We start from the raw sequence: 25185 nt of genomic DNA, 5'->3' as shown, positions 1-25185 counted from the left end.
TGTAAAGACTTACGTATCTGATGTACTTCTGCATGACTTCCTCCAGGGGACGGAGGCCGTCCTTGAGGAAGATGGAGGGGTTCCACATGGCGGCTCGAGCCACCATCACTGAGGAGGCAGCAGTGGCTTGTCGAAAGTCTTCTATGTCCAAATGCTTCTGGATATGGTCGTGAGATCCTCCACTAAAAAGCAATAGGGAGCTTGGAAGAATCCCGTAATGGAACCTTTCATTCATTAGTAAGCTTTAGCCGAGTCCCTTCAACTATCAGGACTCTAAGTGATGATGAAGCAGAACCCGTTGTTAATGAGGGACACAAAGCAACATATAAAACAGACTGAACCATGTCTGGCATACAAGAGAGGTTTTGTTTGTTTGGTTGGTTGGTTTTTGTTTAAGAAGTTTGACTTTTTTTCTCTACTATCCCAAACAGTGGCCAAAGGCAGACAATATTTGAAGATGTATGACTAAAACTGAGATATTAGTCCTGCAAGCCACCTCTATGTTTTCTTTTTCTGAAAACATAGGGTCTAGCAACCCATCCATTCGTCCACTAGTCAGAGGTAACTTTCCTCAGGACTTCTGTTTCCAATGTGCAAGCGCCCCAGTCTTACTATTAAGTCTTTGAGGCACTCATCAAAACCTCGTACTTGCTAGCACAACTATCTGTAGCACCCAGAATATGTTTGTTTGGCTCTATCTTTCTTCCTTCCTTCCTTCCATCCATCCATTCTTCTTTCCTTTCCTCCTCTTTTTTTTATTTTTTTATTTTTTCCTTTTCTCTTCTTCCTTCTTTTCCTCCCCCCCTCCCCTGCTTCTCCCCTCCCTCCCTCCCCCCTTCTCTCTTTTACTTTTTGTGAGACAGGGTATCCCTCCATAGCTCTGGCTGTCCTGAAACTCATTATGTAGACCAGGCTGGCCTCAAACTCACAGAAATCTGCCTGCCTCTGCTTCCCAAGTGCTGAGATTAAAGGTGTGCCCCACTATGCCTGGCATCCATCCATCTTTCTTCCTTCCTTCTTTTCTTTCCCTCCATCCTTTTTCTAAGACATCATCCCATCGTATTTTCTTGGCAGGCCTGAAACTTTCCATACAGACCAATCTAGCATCAGATTCATAGAGATCCACCTGCCAACCTCCCAAGGGCTAGATTAAAGGTATGTACTCCCTGGTCACTGTCTGGATGTCTTCGACCTGACTTATAGTCTTGTTGCTAAGAGCTCTAGCTTGGGACTTGTCACACTGACCCCTGCACCTTGCACTCCTAACTCTAGATGAGGCATCATCTTGCCCTAGGCCTGGCTCTGCAACCCTTTCCCTCTACCTGTTCTTATTCGTCCCCATAGCCTAGGCTACCATCAGAACGCACTGAGCTCAAGCTCCAAACTCAATGCTGGTCTCACCTTTAACTTTACATTTTCCCCTTTTCCTTTATGATCAGTTTTTGAGGATTTCTTTTTTACATTTTTTTGGTTGGTTGGGGATGAGGGGAATATTATGACATAGCCCAAGTGGAGGTCAGGGGACAGGTTATATATAGGATTCAGTTCTCAGGGACTGAACTCCGACTGTCAGGCTTGGTATCAGATACCTTTAATTGCTAAGCAAACTTGTTTGTTTGTTTGCTTGTTTGTTTGTTTTGAGACAGGGTCTCTCCTGTCAATTTTGGATCTCCTATGTAGAACAGGCTGGTCTTAAACTAACTGATATCCACCTGCCTCTGACTCCACAGTGCTGGGATCAGAGGCATGTGCCACCATGCCTGGCTTGTTGCAGTTTCTTCATGTTCTGCCATCCCAGTTTTCTATGCTAGCACAAGTATTTTCTGAATGAGCAGAGCATAAAGCAGATGAGGAAGAACGAGGCTTACTTGGCTATGACAGGAATGGAGAGGGTCTCAGCAATGGCTCTTATAACGTCACAGCTGACAGGGTGCTGAGGTCGCTCCTCACGATTCCTTAAAGATAAAGAAAAGAGATGGGGCCTAGGGGCTGAGGGCCCAAGGCCATATCATTCCTGAAGTCTTACTGTCCTTCCTACCAAACCTCAAGCAGATCAGACAGCTATGTGGTTATCCAGGACAGGTTGCTGAGAATGGCCTCCCTGATCTATGGGATGAACTCTATCCGAAGGGGCAAGAAGGTTAGGTCTAGCTCTCAGGAGCCTGAAGACTGGGCACAGCCACAGCCAATGTGGGTGGCCTGCCTCCCAAGGTCACACTGCTTTTCCCTGGCTTCCCCTTGTATCTGCCAGAAAAAAGAAATAAGAGACAGTGTCTCAAAAATGCTGCCCCTACAATCCCAACCCTGCCCGTCCCCAGGGACCTGGAACAGCTGCCCCTGCTCAGACTGGCCACTCCCACACAGCTGCCTGTGCTGAAGCCGAGTTGCACAGCTGATCTCTGGGAGAAGCACCTGACATGGGGTAGGCCCTGTTCCAGGGGCCGCCACAGATCATGACCCTCAGGAGAAGCCACAGGAGAAGTAGGACACAACCCAGGGTCTCTTCCTACCAAGGTCAACAACAAAAAGTTCCTGTGCATGAGTAAGCGATGCCTGGGCCAAGCTATGTGTGAAGACAAGCAGGAGAGGTGACAAGCCAGTTCTTCCTTAAGTGAAGCTCCTGGGCTGTATATTCTTTGATTGCTCAGAAGAGCCTGCCAACCCCCTTCTACCTCTGATGACTTACATCCCCAGCAGCCAATTTTACAACAAACTAAACAGCTGCATTTGTGAATTTCTGATGGTCAAGAAGTCCTTGCTAAACTTTCCTAAGTCAGTCTTCTAACTGCCTCCTACTTCTGGGAAAATTAAGTTTCCTTAATTTACAGCAAGGATTTCCTTAAAATACATCAAGGCTGCATATTCGCAGTCTCATAAAAGCTTCAAAATAACTATGAAGCAGAAATTATATTAATTACCCAGTGAGAAATGTGTCAGTCAGAGAGGTTAAATGATTTCCCTAAAGATGCAAAGGTAGAAAGCTGTAGAGCTGGGATTTTAAACCAGACTACTGAGGCTAAAGCCCACTGCCTCAGCAAGACATCCAGTAGGTGTCTACGTGTGCATTTGTCACTTCCAAACCCTCCTAGCTTTGATCCAGATGGCTCCACTTTACCGTTCCGTATGTTATTCAAAATATAGTCCCAAAATTTAGTAACAGGCATAAGCAGTAACCTGGACTATTCCTATAAAACCCAAGCTCCTCCTAAATGGAACGTCAGCCAAAGTGTATTAATCAGGATTATGCAAAAGGACATGCTTGGCAGAGGAAGCCAATCTATCTGACAGGGAGACAGCAGCCTTCAGAAACACCTTGACTCAGCAGGCTCTAGTGCCCATGCCTATAATCCCAGCACTCAGAAAACAGACAAGGAATTGCCATGAATTCAAGGTCAGCTTGGGCTACATAGTGAGAGCCAAAGTGAGAGCACCCCCTCATATCTATATGCATTTATACATGTGTATGTATGTAGAAGTGGCTCAGCAGTTAAGAACACATACTACTTTTAGGGAGGGCACAAGTTCCATCCCCAGCACCCATAACCAGTATCTCAACCTCTTAAAACTCTAGATCCAGGGGATCCAATACTTTCTTCTGGTCTCTGCAAGCACACACACACACATACTCACACACACACACACTTAAAAATAAAACAAATCTTTTAAAAAAATTAAAAAAAAAAAGACTCAGCTCCCAATAGAGAACAGATGAGCTACAGATACAAGAACTGTTTAAAGCAGACACTGGGACAGCTGCAGTCCAACAAGGGCAGGGAAGAAAGGCAGTGCCTTTAAAAGAAAAGCCATCTGCTAGGGGTCATTCAAGGGAGAAGCCAGTGTTCAATGAAGTGAAATAAAAAGAGAGAGAGATTGAAAAAGAGAGAGAGATTCACTGGGTATAGTGGCTCATGCCTATAATCCCAGCACTTGGGAGGCTAAGGCAGAAGGACTGAGAGCTCAGGACAGCTTAGGCTGTATAGTAAACTCCTGTCTCCAAAAAAAAGAAAGAAAGAAAGAAAGAGAAAGACTCAGCTATAGGAGTGAATGCCTATAAGCCCAACATTTAGGAGGTGAAGACAAGAGCATCAGTTCAAGTAAAGCACTTGCCTGGCATGTAGAAAACACTGGATATAATCTCCAGCATTTTAAAAATAGGAAGGAAGGAAGGGAGGAAGGGAGGGAGGGAAGGAAGGAGGGAGGGAGGGGACAAAAACCCTAAGGTTTAAATTTTTAATCCCACCACTTTCTAGCTATCTGATAGAATTGAAAGCACATTGCAGGACTTGTACACTCACACATCCTGCAGGCAGGGTCCTTCTTCTCTTGTGTTTCTAATGCCTGAAGTTGTGTCTACCATCAGAAAGTACTCAATGAATGAACAAATGCAAGCCCATGCAGAGTTTAAATATTCTCTGGATTCATAGGCTATCAGAGACTTAGGCTAAATACACAGAGAAGCTGTTTGTCACGTAGGGTCCATTGAGTGATCGTGAGGATTGCCCTGCCAGTCAGTCACTCACCTCCCATGAACTGCGATGGCTGAAATGCCAGTCCTCTCTATCCGCTTCACAAGGTTCAGGGTATCTTCTAGCTGGGTAAGAAGGATTACAACACAAGGTGGTCAATAAGGACCCATGGAAGGAGCTTCTGACTCCTAAAAATTGGCTCAGTTCCACCACCAGACCCAACACTACCTGAAAGAACAGACCTTCAAAAGCTACAGTCTTACCGAGGGCAGGATTCGGATTTTACAGGTCACAGGTCTATGTGTTCCTTTAACAAGAGTGCTGAGGATCTGCAAAGAAGAGTAACCAAGAACATCTGTCTGGAACAAACCACAACACTGCTTGCAATAGTTAACACACTTACAAGACCTATGCACACCGGTAGAGGGACAGTTTGTATACTCATGAGCACTTGCTGTTCTCTGTCGTACACATTTACATGTAAATTCCATGAGGCAAGGATTCGGCCTCTGCTGTTCTGTGTTAAAATTTCAACACTAGCAAGTCCTTGCCTGATATATAAAAATAATATTAAATACACTGAATAGAGGCATAAATGAATAGACCTTTGTGCAGTCCTGTGTGAAACACGGTGATTCTTTGCCAGGAAAAGCATCAGAATTACCTGGAGAGCTTAAGTAACATACACTCTGAGATCCTACCACATCTGTTCCTGAATGGTCCTCTAAGGACAGAGCTTAGAAACCTGTGTTTTCAAAATCATTGCCCAACACACTCAGTATAATCCTGGGGCCTAGTCCTGTTTAGGAACACATGACTAACAGCTCTTTTTCTTTTCCTTTCCTTCCTTCTTTTTTCAAAAGATAGGGTTTCTCTGTGTAGCCCTTACTGTCCTAAAACTCACTCTGTATAGCAGTCTAGCCTTGAATTCTAAGATTCATCTGCCTCTGCCTCTCAAGTGCTGAGATCAAAGGTATGCACCATCACTGCCCAGCAACTGACAGCTTCTTTTCTGAGTAAAAGGAATAGTCCCTGGGTGTCAACCCAAGAACTAGAATGAGAAAGGAAAGTCTTGTCCTCATGAATCCTCCTCTTTTGAGAAGTCAGATATACAAATATATAAACTGGAAAAGGAAAATATAACACATTCAACATGGCTTTAAATGCTTTTATATGTAACAATTAGGAAAGGTTGCAAAGAAAGATCAAGACATAACACAGGAAAGTAGTCAAGGAGATAGCATGAGATGGCAACAAGAGAATCAGATCAAAAGAGATACAATGCCCTAGATGTCTGTGGCATTGCTATCTTCTTCTTACATCAAAAATCTCAGGCCAGGCACGAGTGTGGGGAGAGTGATCTCAAACACTGGCTCCTAACCTGCAGAGGTGCCTCCTAGGCAACAGCTACCAGATAGGCATGAGGACTTGCGTTTACCTGAATTCTAACAGATGAGGGCAGCAGAGAGCCAGTTACAGTAAAACAGGCCTTATCTAAGAGCTAAGGGTAAGAAACTGTTGAAAGGCCAACAGTTCACCAACAAGGCCCTCCCTGCTGGCCAGGAGGAGGGCAGGAACACTCTCCAGGTGCTACCTCAGCCAGCAGACTAGATCTGATTGCCCAGAGTCCTCCTGGAAGGCCTTAAAGGGACATTTGTACTTTAAGGAAGGGGACACTGCCCATGAGGATCTATCAGAAAAACTCACTCTGGCTAGGCATGGTAGCACCTGCCTCAGCACTCGGGAGGCAGAGGCAGGAGGAGCAGGAGTTCAAGGCCGTTCCTGAATCATAAGGAGCAGAGGCCAGCCCAGACTACAAGAGACCTTATCTCAAAACACACAAATCTATCAGTCAATAAATAAATCCCATGTTAGTTTAATAACTCTGGTTCACAGCAACATATCTAGAAGGTTCCCTTGCAAGTGCTGACTTTAAACCTTTGAAATGGTTCAATACCAAGTGATTTGATACAGTTTTCAGCCTGAGAGAACTTCCTTTTGATTTATTCTAAGTAGCTCTAGGTACTTTCTAGGTATTTCTATTCACGTTCACATTAACGATGAGGAAAAAGACTAGGGAAGTGAAAGATCCAGTCACTTGCTAGGACCACACGAGGGAAGAACAAGCAACCTGAAGCTGTCTTATTACCAGGGGTGTAGACACCCCACCATCCAGATCTAAGTCATGCCACATGTCCCTGCCAGAGGAGGGAAAAGGACCAGGGATGAAATATCCAACCATGAGCAGGCTTGCCTCACCAGATCTACTGGCTGGCCTGACCTGAAGATCTTCCCCCTTTCTCTCTCTTTCTCTCTTTCTCTCTCTCAGGAAGGAGCAGACATTTGCCATTATTAGTTCCTCCCCACCCTTAACTTCTTGGTTTTGGAGATGGGTTTCACTGTGTATCCCAGACCATCCTGGACTCCATTAAATAGTGTAGGATGCCCTCAAACTCACAACCCTCGTGCTTCGGCCTCTTCAATACTGATGGACATTATAAGTATCTGCTACCTTTTTTTTTTTCTTCAATTTTTTTCAAGACAGGGTTTCTCTGTGTAGCCTTGGCTGTCCTGGAACTTGCTCTGTAGACCAGGCTGGTCTCAAACTCAGGGATCCACCTGCCTCTGCCCCACTCCCAACATTCTGGGATTAAAGTCATGTGTTACCATGCTTACCTGAAACACTTTTAAGTGTAACTAATTCGGTTACATTCACAATATAGTTAAGCCACTCTTACTCTGTATTTCCAGTTTTCTCCTGTGCCTGCATGAGCATCTTTATCTTGAGAAAACTCAAAGTACCCACGAAGCCCTCAGCCAACTCCCAGCTTGACAGTACAGCGTGGGCCTGAACTGAATCCTGCCCGATATGCCTAAGTCACATCTTACTCGGTAGAAGCCTGAGACCTCCCTCTCAAGCTGGCACACGTGACTGTGGCAGAATGAAGAAGCTCCTGAGATGGCTGCTGCCTCTTACCAAGTGTGCTCTTTAATGTGGGGCTGGGGCAGAGCCAACACCATTGGCCTCCTTAGTCGGGTGATGGAAGAGAGGGAAACTGCCTGTGTGTACTCCTGAACCGGAGCCTCCTTTGAAGCATCCCCTGGTCAAGTGTGGAAACCCTTCTGAGATCCACAGATGCTCCTTCCATTCTGCACAGGGCCTGACTGCAGGTTCGAAAGCCCAGGCGGTTACTGAACTGTGGCTAGGATATTAAGAACTATCACAGCCTCCTGAGCAAGAGGCGTCCCTGAGAAGGGACACTAATGCTGCGGTCAGGAATCAGAGCTGTAGCTTCTGAAGTTGGCTTCGTCTGCCACACATTTGAAAGAGGGTCTTTAGCAATTTCCTCTTTTCTCTCTGTGCTTTGTTTGGCTTTGGTCTTTTGAGGCAAGGTCCTGACGTTGAATCCCTAATGTTCCTGCCTCCTCCTAACTGCTGGGATTTCAAATGTATGTGTAACACATCCAATTCAGTTTCAATAAACTATTCTATTTTTGTCTGTTAAATTCATTTTTAGGTTCTTGTTTTTAACTTGTCTATTTAGGTTTTTTCTTTTTAAGATTTATTTATTTAGCCGGGCGGTGGTGGCACACGCCTTTAATCCCAGCATTTGGGAGGCAGAGGCAGGTGGATTTCTGAGTTCGAGGCCAGCCTGGTCTACAAAGTGAGTTCCAGGACAGCCAGAACTACACAGAGAAACCCTGTCTCGAAAAACCAAAAAAAAAAAAAAAAAAAAAGATTTATTTATTTTATTTATATGAGTGCTCTATCTGCATGTATACCATGTGGTTGCTGGGAATTGAACTCAGGTCCTCTGACAGAGCAGCAGTGCTCTTAACCACTGAGCCATTTCTCCAGCCCTTAATTTGCATTTTTAGCTTAGTATTTTTTTTTCAATCAAAAAGGTAACAGTGGTCTGGTAGTATGTGGTAGTTTAAATAAGAAATGTGTCCCATAGACGCAGGTGTTTGGATACTTGTTCCCCAGTTGGCGGTGCTGTTTGGAGAGGAGATGGGGAGGAACAGCCCTGATGGAGAATATCCCTGGGAGACAGGCTTTGAAAGTTAAAAGCCTTACAACACTTGCAGTTCACTCTCTCTGATGCAGCTTTGTAGTCAAAGAGTGATCTCTCCGATTCCTGCTGCTGCCTGGCTGCCCTCACGCCTCCTGCCATGATTGACTCTTATCCCTCGGGAACTATGAGCCCATTAAATGCCTCCATCTTTAAGTTGCCTTGGTCATGGTAGTTTATCACAGCAACAGAAATCGAACTAAAACATAGTGCTAATATGGGAGAAGTATTTGCTCTCAGTGGTCTGAGACTAGCATGGGCAACACAAGCAGACACTGTCTGGGGTGGGGAGGGGATAGGGAACAAGTGCAAATGCCTGCTGTGTCTATCTCAAGGAATTCTGAGAACAAATGAAACACACACTGGAATGTGCATTGAAAAAGCAGCTCCTCTATAAACATCAAAGACACATTATATAATAATAGACTAAAGGGACGTTATCTGAGGCTAAGCAAGAGAAACAAAGACACCTAGCATATAGTGATCCCTCTATATCCCAGAGATCCCTTGACATGATGAGTATGTAGGATTGAGCTGTGACAGCCAGCACACTCCACCGCAGCTCTCACAGGATTGGGTCTGACTGAAAGTCTCTCAAGTCTGTAGGAAGCACCAAGGCTCAAAGCTCAGGCAGGGAAGTGGGGTGGAGGATGGGAAGGAGGACAAAGGAGCCAGTAGACCAAGAAGGTGAGAACTGGTAAATTAGGAGAGAAAAGTCGTGCTACAGCCAGTTGTTATCTGCATATGCCCAGGCAGCCCTCAGTACTAGCTATCAAATGCCAGCCTATCTCCCAGTCCTTTTTGTAAGCCCATTTGTACACTCTCCAAAGGAGGGAAGCAAGGGGAGCCTAACTTCACCTGGCCTCATGTAGCCCTGGCCTGGGCTGCTCTCAAAGGCCATTATGGTACAAACCGAGAATCCCAGCACTCAAGAGGCTGAGGCAGGAGGATTGTACATTGTCCAAGGTCAATCTAGACTACATAGCAAGTACCAGGCTAGCCAGAATTATATAGGAAGACCCCATCTCAAAAGAAAGGTTGGGAGCAAGGGATGGGACGTGACCTGTGGTAGATACTGTCCACGTGATGCATAAGCAGGGGACACTTGCTACTCTCGCCCAGCCCCGAGGAAAGGCCTGTTCATCTACACACAGACTTCTGAGCCCGCCCTTACCCAGAGGGATCTGCCCTGTCTCAGATCATCCTGGAAGGAGAAGCAGCAATATACAGGAAGAGACCGTATCTGAGTTCTCAGGCCCGGTGGCTCTTAGGTGACATGTCCCCGTCTATAGACATGTCAAGACACAGAACTTGAGAGCACCTAAGGCTGACGGAAGAGCTCCTAAATCTAGCTGCGTATCAAGATGACCTTTTTAAAATTTCCAGGTCAGAGCTGGAGAGAGTTTGATATGCGAGAGCCAGATCTATGCCGAGGGCTGGAGTTTGATTCCCAGCACCCACAGCAGGTGGCTCACAACCACCCGTAGCTCCATCTCCCAGGTATCCAATGATCTCTTCAGCCACTGCGTGTACACGGTGCAGACATATAGGCAGGCAACCTCCCGTAGCACATAAGAATAAATAAATTTAAAGAAATTTTCTCTGGGCCCCAAATAGAGAATCTAGGCAAATTTCAATAAATCTGGACTAAGGGGAGAGACATTTTAGAGAACTCTGTCACAGCGTGTTTGAGGACCCTACTGCCACTCACCTTCTCGATCTTGTCAGGGTCTGACAGCAGAGCGGCTCCCATTCCTCCCTAAGGAGAAGCACACAGAAGGCCTTAGGATTGAAGATGGGCCAGCCACAGTATGGCAACAGAGTAGCAACGAGGTAGCTAAGACCCACTGGAACTGGCATTTGCCTAACCATCTAGGAAGGTAGTGTTGTCTGTGCACACCACACACCCCATCAGGACTCAGAATGTGATGGATCCTAACAACTATCACTCTGACCATGTTTGCAAAACCACATATCCACCTAGAAATGGGCACTACAGATGTTACCTTTTAGAACTTCATAGCCTCATAAAAACCTCAGATTCACAGTAAACTGAGCTCACCATCTACTGTGCCCTTAAAACAAGGAGTCCACCTGAGCAAAGTGGCACACATACTCAAGAGGCTAAGTCAGGAGGATCAGGAGTTCGAGGCCAGCCTTCACTGCATAGTGGTCAGTTAACAGCTAACTTGCACTTCATAGATATATCCTATGTCAAAAAAAAAAAAAAAAAAAAAAAAAAAAAAAAAAAAAATCACAGCAAATGAGAGTCCACCAAGTCACAGAACAACTTAAAGCTCAATGACAGCAGTGATTCTGTTTTAAAACTTTTTTTAATTATTTACTTATTTTATGTGTGAGTACACTGTAGCTATCTTCAGACACAGCAGAAGAGGGCATTGGATCCCTTTATATCATTGGTTGTGACCAATGATATGGTTGCTGGAAATTGACTCGGGACCTCTAGAAGAGCAGTCAGTGCTCTTAACCCCTGAGCCATCTCTCCAGCCCTGTTTTAAAACTTTTTTTTTTTTTTTTTTTTTTTTTTTTTTTTGGTTTTGTTTTTTGTTTGTTTGTTTTTTGTTTTTTCGAGACAGGGTTTCTCTGTGTAGTCCTGGCTGTCCTGGAACTCACTCTGTAGAACAGGCTGGCCTCGAACTCAGAAATCTGCCTGCCTCTGCCTCCCAAATGCTGAGATTAAAGGCATGCACCACCACTGCCCAGCATTTTAAAACTTTTTAACATTTATTAATTTTGTGAGTGTGTGTGTACATGTGTGTATGTATGGTGTGTGGGGAGAGGGCACATGTATCCCACAGAGCATGTGCAGAGGTCAGAGGACAACTTTTAGGAGTTGATTGTGTCCTTCCACAGTGGGACTCAGAGACTGAATTCACATCATTAGGCAGGTGTGGCAGGCACTTTTACCCACTGAGCCAATTTGCTGACCCACAGGACCTGCGAAAGTCTGAATTCATTAGAAATAAAGTAAATGGTCTACATACGTAGCTCGACTTGCTTAGTGTGCATGAAGCCCTGAGCTCAATCTCTACATCTCATAAAACTAAATGTGGGGGGGGGGGGGCAACATCTGTAATCCCAGCACTTGGGAAATAAAGCCTAGTGGATCAGACAGTCAAGGTCATCCTGTAGCTCAGGATAGCCTCCAACTCATCATCCTCCTGCCTCAGCCCTTACAAGGTTAGATTACAAGTGTGCACCATCCTATCTAGTCTAATATCATCCCTTTGAGCATCTTTCTACTCCAGCACAGGATCTAGCCCAGAGCCAGTTACTACAATAGTTAGCCTCATTTAACCTGCACAGAACAATTCTAAGGAATAAATAAATCATTTTACCTTAGTGGAATACTCTTTCGGACAGCCCATGTTGACATCAATACCAGCTACATCATTTTCTCTGGAAAAGCATGAAAGAGAAAGGAGGTGAACACTCTACCTGAAGGAAGAAAGTATATGAAGGTAAAGGGTTCTGGGTCCTGAATCTCCTCAGCCTCCTGGGCCTGTGAAACACACTAATTCTCAGTGACAAAAGGTAAAAATCATAAACAAAGCCCTTCCCCCAACTGCAACTGCCTCACCTGAGCAGAGCTCCAAAAGACATAACGAATACACATCTATAAGGAGCTGGATGGACAGGACGTTACTCCACTGAGTGTTGTATCAGGTATTTCAAATACTGAGTGACCCCAAACTCCATTCTAGGGCTATCATTTTGACTTGGGTAGTGGAAGCCATTTGTCAATGTAGAAAGGCGGAATAAGCACAGAGCCCATTGCAGAGCGTATCTTCTGTAAAAGTTAGTAAGCTGAGCCAGGTGTGGTGGGACATATGTAAGCCCAGAACTCATGTTTGAGGCCTGCCTGGGCTACATAAGATAGAAGGAGGAGGAGGAGGAAGAGAAGGAGAAGGAGAAAGAGGAAGAGCAGCAGGAGCAGCAGCAGCAGCTAGTAGTTGTATTAAACTGGTTTCATTTGCTGAGCTGCACAATTGGTTTACTTCAAAGAATTCTGTGATATAGAAAAGATCTTCACCTCACCCACTGGCTTATAGCGGTCTGTGATTTTCAGCAGTTAAGGTCTGAGTTCTTTCTTATTCTCACTGTCATCGGTAACAAAAACTAATATGAAGCCCTTATGTGTGCCACATGTTGCAAACACATGACATGCATTATTTCATTTGCTGTTTCCTATAATGCCAGAGACTGATAGACATCATTTTATAAGGAAGAGAACCAAGTTCTCAATGATATTAGGTAAGTTACTGTGGTGGTTTGAATATGCTTGGTCCATATTCAAGTGGCACTATTAGGAAGTATGGCCTTGTTGGAGTAGGTGTAGACCTGTCGGGGGAAGTGAGTCACTGTGGGGGTGGGCTCTGAGGTCCTATGCTTAAGCTCCACCCAGGGCAGAAGAATCAGTCTCCTTCTGGCTGCCTTTGGATCTCCATGTAGAACACACTCAGTTCCTTACAGATCACCACGTCTGCCTGGATGCTGCCATGCTCCCCGCCATGATGATACTGGTCTGAACCTCTGAAACTGTAAGCCAGCCCCAATTAAGTGTTTGTCTTAGTAAGAGTTGTGTTGGTCATGGTGTCTCTTCACAGCAATGGAAACCCTAACTAAGACAGTTATCTAAGTACACACAGTTACCAAATAGCAAAGCCTGAATTCCAACTGAGCACTGCTTTAACTCCAAAGGCCACTACCTCAACCACTGGATCCTCCTGACCACTAACTCTGGAAGGAATGTATCTTAGCTACATTTCATGAGGGTTAAAGCTGTAGGACTCCCAGAAGAATCCCTAGAAAGGGGAACCCATGAATAAAAATTAAAAAGAGGGCTCCCTGTAGAGAATCTCTGGGATATAACCATAGCAGGTATACAGGAGTCCCAGGCGGGCCTTCAGATACCACAGAGAAAGAAACCCAATACCCTTCTCCTGAAAAAGAAAGTAAGGGGCTAAGAAGCAAAAGATGGGTAGCTAGTGACATGAAGGTCTCACAGCTTACAGAAGAGACAAGGCATCCCCAAGGAGAGAAGGACTTACACAAGCCTGGCCACAGCAAGGGCTCGCTCTGCGTCTGAAGTCCCCTGGGAACACAAGAAGCTACATCAACCTGTCTTGACACAAGTGCACACATGTAGACAAACACACCTATTGGTATCTTACACACACACATGCATGCATGCATATACACATGCCAGCAAGTGTAAGAATCAGGCCCACTTGGGGCTGGAGCGGCGACTCAGCAGTGTTTTGTTTTGTTTTGTTTTTTAAGAGACCAGTTCACTAAACTCACTCACCAACAAAGAAAAAAGATGGACTTGGAAGGCCTAGACAATCTCATTAACATCATGGTTACTTTCAAACATTAAAAACAAAACAACAATGCAGCGGCTGGAACAATGCAGGGGCTGGAGAGGTGGCTCGGTAAATAAAGTACTTGCTATGCAAGCATGAAGGTCAGAGCTCAGAGCACAGGCACCCACATAAAAACCAGGTGGGGGCCAACAAGACAGCTTAGTGGGAAAGGACTCCTTCTGCCAAGAATGTCAACTTGAGATCAATTGCTGGGACACAGAAGGCAGGAGAACTGACCCCTGCAAGTTATCCCCTTACCTCTACATATGCACTATGGCATAAGCACGTACACACACACACACACACACACACACACACACATGCACACATACCCGCACGCGCGCACACACACGTGCACACACACATATGTAATAAAATTGTATTTTTTAAAAAGGGCAGAAGTGGCAGTCTGTCTGTAATCTTAGTACTTATGGGTCAGAAACAGGATCTCTGGGGCAAACTGGCCAGCTAGACCAGCCAAATCAGTAAGCTCTGGGTTCATCAAGAGACCCTGCCTCAGTCAGAGTGGAGAGCAAACAAGAAAGATACCAAACAACTTTCTTCCTCTCTCTCTCCTTCTCCCCCTTCCCCTCCCCCTCCCCTTCCCCCTCTCCCTCTCTTTCTCTCTCTCTCTCACACACACAAAATAAAAAAAATATATAACACATATTCAGATACCTATATTTCAAATTCTACAATTAACATTATGCCATGTATTTTTGTCTATCCATTGTTACCAAATTTTAAAAGGACCTAAATGTCATTCAGGAGCTATTACTAAAAACCACTAAGCTTTGCATAAAGAAGGAGAGAAAAGTTAGCTGGGTGGTGCTGAATACCTTTAATCCCAACAGTTGGGAGGCAGAGGCAGGTGGATCTCTGAATTCAAGGCCAGTTTGGTGTACAGATTAAGTTCTAGGATAGTCAGGGCTACACAGAAAAACTCTGCCTCAAAAAACTACAAAAGTAAAAAAGAAAAGAAAAAATAAAGAGAGAGAAGCTATTGTATAATTGTCTCTGTAAGAAAAATCTTCCCCAAACACCTAAATCCAGCCAGGCATGGTGGCATATGCCTTTAATCTCAAGACTTGGGAGGCAGAGGCAGGTGGAGCTCTATAAAGTCAAGGTTAGCCTCTACACAGTGAGTTCCAGGACAGCCAGGGCCACATAGAGAAATCCTTTCTTGAAAATTAAAAATAAATAAATTAATTAATTAATTTTAAGAAAAGAAAAGAAAAAAGAAAGAAAATTTAAGTCCTTCTATATATACTACATAAAAATACTTGGGCAGAATAATCAATCCTAATAATTAAAAAAATACAGAAGTCATGCCAAACAGAGAATTCATAGTTAAGTAAGTTTGAGACTGCAGGCATGGAACTGACTGCAACAACTTAATTTCCACAGTCCCCAACAGGGTACCCAATCAAGAACGGATCTCTGAAAAACATTCAAGCCAATTATAGGATACTACCATTGTACAGAATAGTACAGGCATTCAATACTGGCAGACATAGCAGGAATTAGGAAATTCCAAGGCACAGGGAGGACACTAAGCACTGGAGGGGAGGGTGTCTCTTACCATCTGGAAGACCACCCTGCTCTGTTCTCTTTCACACGTACGGAATACTACTCGGTCATCAGGAGCAACAAAGTCCACGGTGCTGAGCACCTCTGCAAAACACAAGCACATGGACCACACCATTAAGATGCAAGTTCCAGCCAGCCTGAGCCCTGGAGGCCACAACCAGACTACAACCTGGAGAGCAAAGAGAGTGAATTCTAGATATATATTCTTTTAAAAAAAAAAATTAAAGATGTCTTTATTTATTTTATGTATGTGAGTACACTGTAGCTGTCTTCAGACACACCAGAAGAGGGCATTGTATCCCATCACAGATGGTTGTGAGCCACTACGTGGTTGCTGGGAATTGAACTCAGGACCTCTGGAAGAGCAGCCATCTCTCCAGCCCAGATCTATGCTCTTCTTAAAGACATAAATATGCACCTGGGAAGCTTCTGAGTTACTAAAGATGGTCTGTTTTCAAAGTGATGTAGTTCACTTTACAATTATTTAGTAAATGACACGTTTACAGTTAGTGTTCTGCAATTTAAAATGCTATTGGCATTTTAGCCAGAAGAAAGGGACATATATGAAATTTGAGTCCAAACTGTTCTAGAAATCGCTGCTCTAAGGTTTCAGCAAAGCTGCCATGTCTTAGATATGTAGTGCGGGCAGCATGAACGGAGGCTGACTGCATTTCACTCAACCTTCCTTATCACCTGAATTCTTAATATTTGTAAATTCACTTATCTATTGAAATTCATTTATGACCTGCAAATCAATACTTTCAATATTTCTAGTTACTCATAGACGGATGAAATATAGGAGGAAAAAAGAAAAAGGTTGAGTCACTTTCCCAGCTGAGGTCAAACTCTTGTTTGTTTTCATACTGTCCTATCTGTCAGAGCCAGGCATGATGGTGCACACTGGTAATCCCACCCTTGGAAGGCTGAGGAAGAAGGATCAGGTGTTCAGACTAATCTTCAGCTACACAGTGAGTTCAATGCCAGACTAGGCTTCTTGAGACCATGTCTCAAAACAAACAAACAAACAAACAAACAAAAGTCATATTTTGTGTATTTCTTGACAGTTTTGCTTTGGTTTATTTTATGTTAGTACTATCATTGTTTAACTAGACCCTGCAATGGGTGGTAGTGATACACGCCTTTAATCCAGCACTTGGGAGGGAGGCAGGCGGATCTCTGAGTTTGAGGACAGCTGGTCCACAGAGTGAGTTCCAGGACAGCCAGGGATACACAGTGAAACCCTGATTAAAAATAAATGAATGAATGAATGAATGAATGAGTGGATGAATGAATGAGTGGCTCCAGGCATAATGATAAAGTGCTATATAGTATTTCTAACAGTGTTTCATTCTTTTTCATTTAAAATAAAAAGTCATTTTATTTTATGGGTCTGGATGTCTTGCCTGCACGTTTATCTGTGCACCACTTGTGTGCCTGCTGCTCTCAAAGGCCAGAGAGAACACTAGCTCTCCTGGGGCTGGAGTTAGAGATGGCTTGTGAGATGCCATGAGGATACTGAACACTGAACCTGGTCCCCTGCAAGAGCAGCCAGTGCTCTTCCACTGACCGTCTGTCTACCTCTTGAACGCTATTTCTAATCAAAAACAGGCTGAGATGAGCTTAATGGACAAAGCATATGCATTAGAAAGGCTGTAGCCCAAGTCTCAAAGTCTGGACCTTCCTGCCTCTGCCTTCCGAATGGTGGAACTACAGGTGTATACCATAACTGGCAGCTTTCTTTTCTTTCCCAATGACCTCCCACGTGCTAGGCGAATATCCTCCCACTGAACAGCATTCTAGCCCTAGATAACTTTTTTTTCAGTCATGAAATTATGTAAACTGCTACTGCCTAGGATGTATATGTACATTATGTATACTATCACCTATGATGTATATGCATAAGCTGTGGTATGCATTAAATATCATGACTTTGAATAGTAACAATATAATGAGTTATATACTGATCAACTGATGAAAGTGTGACCAGAGGCCTAAAGAAATCTAATTCTGTGTGATTTGATTTTAAAAAAAAATTTTTTATATGTACAGGTGGTGTTTTGCCCGTATGCATGGCTATGTATCATGTGCATGCAGTACCCTCAGGGGCCAGAAGAGGGTGTCTGTCATTATCTACCACGTGGGTACTAGGGGAGTCCCATCTCTATGGTCCCTTGGTTTGTTTGTTTTTAAAAGACAAGGTCTCAAATAGTCCACACTCGCCTTAAACTTGCCTTGAACCCCTGGTCTTCCTACTTTCACCTCCCAATGCTGAGACTACAGGAGTGCAATCTTAAACCTGGTACTAAGTCTCATTTTGTATATCCTTGGAGCTGATGTTACCACGACTGTATAATTAGTGTACTCAGTAACAACTTTATAGAACATTAGAATGTAACTACAAATAAGTTGATCATATCTCATCTACTGTGTGTGTGTGTGTGTGTGTGTGTATGTTTTCTCTATGTAGTCTTGGATGTCCTAGAGCTGGCTATGTAGACCAACTAGACTCAAATTCACAGAGATACTCCTGCCTCTACCTCCCAAGTGTGCACCACCATACCCGGCTCATCTACTCTTAAATATTTTTGTTGTTGTTGTTGTTTGGTTAAACACCAGTTCTTGCGTCCCATTTAATCTACTTCTATAAATTTCTCTTTAGTAAGTACTATTAACTTCCAAAATAGATTACATGAAAAAGACCTGATGTGGCAGATGACTGAATACGCCTATGACAAAGGCAATCTTAATACAGAAGAGCTATCTGTAAAGCATGTAAAGCACGTCCATAATTAAAGCTATTGTGAACATCCCAGACTGAACAGATAAGCGGTTAACATTAGCACACTGACTCCATGATGGACAGGCCACTCAGGCAGTAAGCTCAGCATTTAGACAGTGCACCTGCCAAAATGAAGGTCTCATCCGTCCAAGTCCGTAGGTCCGGGAAAGTGTCTACATGGACGAACCTCACTTTTTGGCTTCTGTAGTTTCTACTTCTGGCTAACTGTTTTTGTTAGCAGAAGTATGTCAACCCAGAACATGGTTTTTATGCTTAAAAGCTCAACCTGGGAAAGGCTCAGGGCTACACTGGGAACCCAAACATCAAGTGCAGTTGCTGGTTGGCTAATGGAGACTTTCTATTGGCTTAAATTCACATCTGGCGTCTTCTCTGGTGAATATCCCACAGCAGGTCTAAAAGGCAGGGTAAAGGGATGACCTGGTAGCTGAAGATGGTGAGAAGAGGTCTGAGAGAAGAGTCATATAAAACTGTCATGATTACAATGCATCATTATAACAGCAAATACTGGAAACTCCCATTAAGAAGCTAATGACACCCATACAGTCAACTACAGTTTCTGCCACAGAAAAATGTCCTGGCAGAAAAGCAAGTGGCAAAGCAGGAGGAATGGCCTGGGGTAAGCTAGACATACACAAGTCACATTCACATGTGCACATGCTTACTGTGTGGGCAGGAGTATAATCACGCTCCCTTCTGTGACCTCCACTTCAGGTGTATGATTCAGGTGCATTTTTGTGCTCTAGCCTATACAGATCTGTAAAACTAAAATTTATTTTAGACAGGGTCTCAAAAACAGGCCTTGGATTCTTAATCACCTGTCAAAATGATGAAGTTACAGACATATTACTACCTCTGGCCCAGTAATAGTGAAATTTATTACTTGTTTTATTTTATTTATTTATTATTTATTTATTTTTTTTATTTTTTTATTTTTTGTGCAGTAGTGTTTTGCTGAATGTGTGTGTGAAGGTGTCAGATCTTGGAGTTATAGACAATACCATGTGGGTGCTGGGAATTGAACTCGGGCCCTGCAGAAAAGTGGCCAATGCTCTTAACCACTAAACCATCTCTGCAGCCCTACTTGTTTGTTTGTTTTAAGACAGGGTTTCAGTCACTATGTAGGTCTGGATGGCCTGGAATTCAAAATGCAGACCAGGCTGGCCTAGAGCTCAGAGATCCACCTGCACTGACTCCCAAGTGCTGAGATTAAAGATGTGCACCACTGTGCACAACTCTGAATTTCATAACACAAAATAAAATATAAATTTAAAATAAACAGTACTACACAACTATAATCCTAGCACTTAAAAGGTAAAGGCAGGGGTATCGAGAGTTCAAAGTCATCCTCCACTACACAGCAGGTTCAATGACAGCCTAAGAAAACAAACAAACAAAATCTTTAGACTCTTAATGATTACAATGCTAATCAAAGCATAATCCACCCCATCAATCAAGCAGAAGGGAATCTCAATACATTTTAGCTACTTCCATCTCACAGAGCTTAAGGTATGCAAAGTATTTACTGGTGCTTTATATCTGTTGAGCCACAATCTAACTCTATGAATTAAGTAAAACTAGGCTTATGATTCTTATTTCACTACTAAGAAACTACCCTCTGTCTGAGGTGCGCCCAGTACTAAAGTTATCCTTACTCCTGGACCACTAAAGTCCTACTTATACTATGACATACAGACGTTTCTTTGCTTTAGAGTCTATCAGAGAAAGGCATCTGTTGCCTGTTTCACAACTGATTTATTATTAGTTTATTTATGTGATGCCGAAGACCAAACCTTTCTAACATGTTAGGCAAGCACTCCACCACTCTGAACCTCAGACGTGGCTCTTGTCACTGCATCTGAAGAGCAGTGACTAAAGAAGCATGTGATCTATGCAATTACATAATTCAACAAGGAAGGATCCTGGGCAGGGGCGGTGACAGACCTGCTTGAGGCAGCTGGGCACACACAGAATCCCAAGGCCAGTGCTGCACTCACCGTTTACAACTCGCTTGCACTGGAGCATCTTAAGGTCAATCAGCTCCTGCAGATGAATCAGAAGACACTTGTCAGTCTTGGATGCAGATGGAAGGTCTTTATTACATTCCTGATGACCACTGTTTAGCCGGTAACCCACACTACTAACAACAAATCATGGCTTTGGGGATGCATCATGCTATTGCCTATAGCTAAACATGACAAGCAAGGCCCCGGGTGAGCTACTGTGAATCTGCAGTTTTCTCCAGGACCCTGGAGGTATTTGGAGCTGTCAGAGGATAAGCCACCCAGAGTGCTGGAAAGAGAATTATCCAGGATACAGACACTGAGGCGATGTCCTTAGGACTAGACTCAGTTCAAGTGCCAGAACTTCAAAGAGCCTCCCACTGCAATTACTAGACAAAGGACAGGCAGTGAAGGGCTCCAGAGTCTGACAAGGGCAAAATTAGAACTAGAGGATAAAAGCCCAGAGAGGAAGATCTGAAACGAACACAGGAAAGAAAAATCTACTCAGCTCACTGTGTGTAAACAAAGAGGTGAGTCTTACACCTGGGTAAACTATTCCAGCAGATTCAGGACAGAGAGAAGAGACTTCTTTAAACTCAGCATTATAGATAGAGGGAAATGTGATTTCTACTGATTGGTAACTCTTAGTTGGATCCAATGTTGTTCTGCTTCGTTCAGTGAGTATTTAAGCAAATGTAGAAAACAAGTCTGAAGCTCATGGCCATGGACTCTGGCACCCAAAAGAAGAAAGTAAAAGACTATCATGGAAGACATTCATCCCCACACTCTCCTCTTACGAGCGTCAACAAACCACAACCTCAGCCTGGTGGGGACCATTACATGCAAGGCCAGCCTTGCACTCAGAGATCTGCATGCCTCTGCCTTCTGAGTGCTGGGATTAAAGGCATGCACCCTACTACCCAGCTCTGTTCTATGTATTTCTGTGTCTATTCTTTCCTTATAACATTCAAATCATCAAAAGTCTAATGTTCAGTCCTGGACAAACAACCACAATCAAGTTTGGGTAATCCTGTGGTACCCCAAGGGGTGGGCAATGTCCAATAGGCAAAAAGACAGTAGGCATGTCAGAGAGCATTCAGTGTGTATATATGCTGTATGAATGAATGTACATGTGTGTGCAGAAGCATTGGTCCATGAGATTGTGTGTGAAGGCCAGAGATTAATGTGAAATGTCTTCCTCAATTACTCTCCACCTAATTTTAAAAATTGGTTTTTTCTAAAGATTTATTTATTTTATGTGAGTACTGTTGCTCTCTTCAGACACACCAGAAGAGGGCGTGAGATCCCATTACAGATGGGTGTGAGTCATCATGTAGTTGCTGGGAATTGAACTCAGGACCTTTGGAAGAGCAGTCAGTGCTCTTAACCACTGAGCCATTTCTCCAGCCCCTAAAAATTGTTTTATTACATCTATTTGTTATACATATACCGTATGTATATGTGTGCAGTGCACACATGGATATCAAAAACAACTTGAGAGCCCATTCTATTTTTCTACCATGTGAGACTCAGAGATGACTCAGGTTGTCAGGCTTAGCAACAAGTACCTCTACCCACTGGGTGATCACACCAGCCCAATTTTTCTTTTAAAAAAAAATTGAAGAGGTAGTTTGCCTATGTGCTTGAGGTCCTAGGTTCAATGCTCAGTACCAGGGGACGGGGGAAAAGTCCAGAAACCTCACTTCTAAGCATATATTCTAATTGAAAGTAAGATCTCAAAGAGATACTTGCAGCATTTCTCACACTCTTAAGAGACAGAAGCAATGGACTATATACATACAATGGAACATATATAAGCAGTAAGAACCACTGAGAGACACTCTCAGACCAGCTCTACCACTTGGAGGAGGCTCAGACCCAGCAGCCAGGAAGAAGCAGATGAGCCACGCACCCTGAAAGAAGCAGAAACCTGCAGAACTGCTTAGAAGAAACGAAGAGCAGCTTAGCAGCCTGGAAGAGCTTCAGACCAACTGAGCCACCTGGAAAGTGCTCCCCCCAACACGGTGAGCTTCCCTGCAGACTGTGCAGTGTGCTCCAAGTTTATAAGTAACCCTTCACCTCTATCCCTATAAATAACCTCAATAAAGTTCTGGCTCGCCAAGTTGGACTTCTTGGTCTGTTGTTGGTTCCAGATCTAGAGTGAGAGACATCTGCTCACATTTCCTCAGGAATAGTGTCACACAACTGATAGACCTACAGGGAAACATCCTTTATATATAAAATAAAAATGAAAAAATAAATCTCATCAAATGTGGTGGTGTTTGCCTTTAATCCCAGCATCAGCAAACAGGCAGGCAGATCCCTGGGAATCTGAGCCAAATTGGCCAACATAGTTAGTTGCAGGCCTAACACAGCTACAATACTATAAGACCCTGCCTCAAAAAGCCAACACATACACAAAGAAAACAAGTCAGATGTCTCCTTACAGTTTGGACTAGTGTTGTAGTACCTCTGTACACGGTGGATAAACTGACTTGACTCCGTAATCTCACAAATCAACTATGTGATTCACCTAGAAAGAACATCCAGGCAGTTTGTGTTGATGCTGCCCTGTAGAGCAACTCTGGCTCCACCAGGGGGCACTGGGTACCACACTATCATGCCCAAGCTGGGGACTCTGGTCCCAAGCTAGCAAGAGATGCATCTGCTTCTCTCCCTGCTCTCCTCAGAGCTGCAGCTGGGTGCGAGCCTTAGGACTGACTCCTCTAGCAAAAACCTATTTGTTCCTCATACCAACTCTCTCAGCGTTGAGCACATCAAACAGGCCTAAAGTATGTGGAATCCCCACTCCAAATTTGAGCAGGACCCTGAAAGAATTAGTCACATTTACTAGTAAAACATGCTTTTCAGGTTGGGACAATAGCTTATCCAGTAAAGCGCTTGGTGTGCAAGCCTGATTACCCACTCTGTCACCATGGCTTGGTGTGCAAGCCTGATTACCCACTCCATCACCAACACCCATATTAAAACAAATCAAACAACAACAAAAAACAAAACAAAAAACCGGTGTAGTAGCCGGGTAAAAGGCCCAGTTGGTAAAGTGCCTGACAGGTAAGTGTAAGAACCTCAGCTCAGATGCTCAGCTTGTAAGTCACTCTAATACCACACACACACACACACACACACACACACACACACACACACACACGCACGCACGCACATGCACACCCCACACTCAGTTCTGCTCCTCTGGAGAACCCTGACTAATACAATACCAGTACTTGGGAGGTGGAGACAGGAGGGTAAAAGCCACTCTCAGCCATATAGTAAGTCTGAAGCCAGCCCCAGCCACCCTATCTGAAGACAAGAGACAGAAGGGAATAAAGAAGGGGAGAAGGGAAGGAAGAGAGGAAAAGTGAGAAAAGGAGGCCATACTAAAATAAGCACATGAACCCTGGGCCCCTAATTTCTAAATGGCATGAAATACCTCATGACTCCCCTCAGAACTAGCTGACACCGTGGAACCTGGCAGACAGAGTCTTCCCACTGCTCAGCTTCCATAAGCGCAGGTGACTCAGGCTGTCAACAAACCACATTAGGACAAGTGCTGTACTGTGGAGGCCATCCCTCCCTCACCCTCATATTATATTCTACATCTCTCTCAGTGAAAACATGCCCATGTTCTGGCTCTCCAGACTCTGAGGAAAAATGAAGGTCGGAAGAAAAGGAGCAAATATATAAATGGAGACATCATGGCAACACCAAGAAGCTCACCTCAGAAAAGGCTTGAGCCCAGGTGAGCTGGTGATTTTAAGGAGCTGAAGCCCTTACCACCACCTACTCTAGTACATGAAACTTGCAGATGAGCGTGGCAGGGACAAAGGTGCCAGCACTCCAAGGATCAAGTCTCCATGGACAACCATTCATCGATGACAACAGAACATAAAGCACAAGACCAACGGAGAGGGACACCACTCACCCTGAGCTCTGAAGTGACCCTAGGAGGACACAAATGGACAGACATGCAGTAGAGCGGCAGGTAAGCTGGGAGCTTCCCCTAGAATCCATCATCCCCTGAACCTGGATGGCAAAAGGGACTACCCTGGTGAAGCCGTACAACGTCTCTCTACTGTTCTGCAGAAGCACGTAGGGTTACCCATAAGCAAAGAAAAGGTAACCGCTGTCTGCTGGTCATGGTGAAGCATGCCTTTAAACCCTACACTCAGGAAGGTGGAGACAGTAGATCTCTGGGAGTTCAGGGCCAGCCTGGTCTACGTATTTCCCTGGGATGTGGTCTCTTTTGTCCCATGCCTCAGGCTCTGAGACATCAGTGGATCTTTATTGTTCCTTTTCCCATTTCCCTTCCAAACCCAAGAACCTTTCTAGAAGGTGGAGGTAGGTGTCAGCCAAGAAACACTACAGCTAACACACACTGAGCACCCCAGGGACCCGAGAGGCAGATTATTAATGTCAGGTGCCCTACGCCTGACTCCAGGAGACAGGCTCCTCCCTCCCTAGACATGTTCTAACATGGGAAAGGTTTACGGACCTGCTTACTAACCAATTCCTATCACGTGTCTCTAAAATAAGGATGGAGCCTCTGTAGCCGCAATTCAGAAACATCCCTTCTGCCCTCTGCCTTACATTTTTGGAAAAGCCACATACCTGGTGACACATACCTGTAATCCCAGAACTCACAGCACTTGAGGACTGGAGTCAGGAAGATCTAGATTTCAAGGCTAGCCTTAGGCATGTAGGTAGTTTGGGGACAGCCTGAGTTACAATAACACCTTGTCTTGAAATAACAGGGCTTCTCCTCTTCTCTCTCTGCACGCATGCCCCCTTCTCTTTCCCCTCCCTCCCCCACCTTCTCTTTCCCCATGGTGACTTCCCAGGCTTTGGTCCTTG

General features: G+C 44.3%; 1 protein-coding gene across 5 annotated transcripts in view; it reads right to left on the bottom strand.

Moving 5' to 3' along the window:
• The window catches only part of Dus2 (dihydrouridine synthase 2), a 39739-nt gene that overhangs the window by 7028 nt on the left and 7526 nt on the right, over positions 1-25185 (bottom strand). For 4 of the 5 annotated variants that reach the window (XM_034522783.2, XM_076915805.1, XM_076915804.1 and 1 more), the window contains exons 3-11: positions 20311-20356; positions 15509-15600; positions 13612-13655; positions 11899-11959; positions 10251-10298; positions 4730-4795; positions 4521-4591; positions 1869-1955; positions 14-182 (exon numbers count right to left, since the gene is read on the bottom strand). In XM_034522783.2, coding sequence (XP_034378674.1) covers positions 14-182; positions 1869-1955; positions 4521-4591; positions 4730-4795; positions 10251-10298; positions 11899-11959; positions 13612-13655; positions 15509-15600; positions 20311-20356 — 684 coding nt within the window. Of the gene's footprint in view, positions 1-13; positions 183-1868; positions 1956-4520; positions 4592-4729; positions 4796-10250; positions 10299-11898; positions 11960-13611; positions 13656-15508; positions 15605-20310; positions 20357-25185 lie in introns of those variants that run through there. The other variant, XM_076915806.1, reaches the window with a different exon arrangement.

Source organism: Arvicanthis niloticus, chromosome 18 (assembly GCF_011762505.2).
Source record: "Arvicanthis niloticus isolate mArvNil1 chromosome 18, mArvNil1.pat.X, whole genome shotgun sequence".
In the NCBI taxonomy this organism is placed as follows: domain Eukaryota; kingdom Metazoa; phylum Chordata; class Mammalia; order Rodentia; family Muridae; genus Arvicanthis; species Arvicanthis niloticus.
This window is presented reverse-complemented; position numbering and strand designations above follow the sequence as displayed.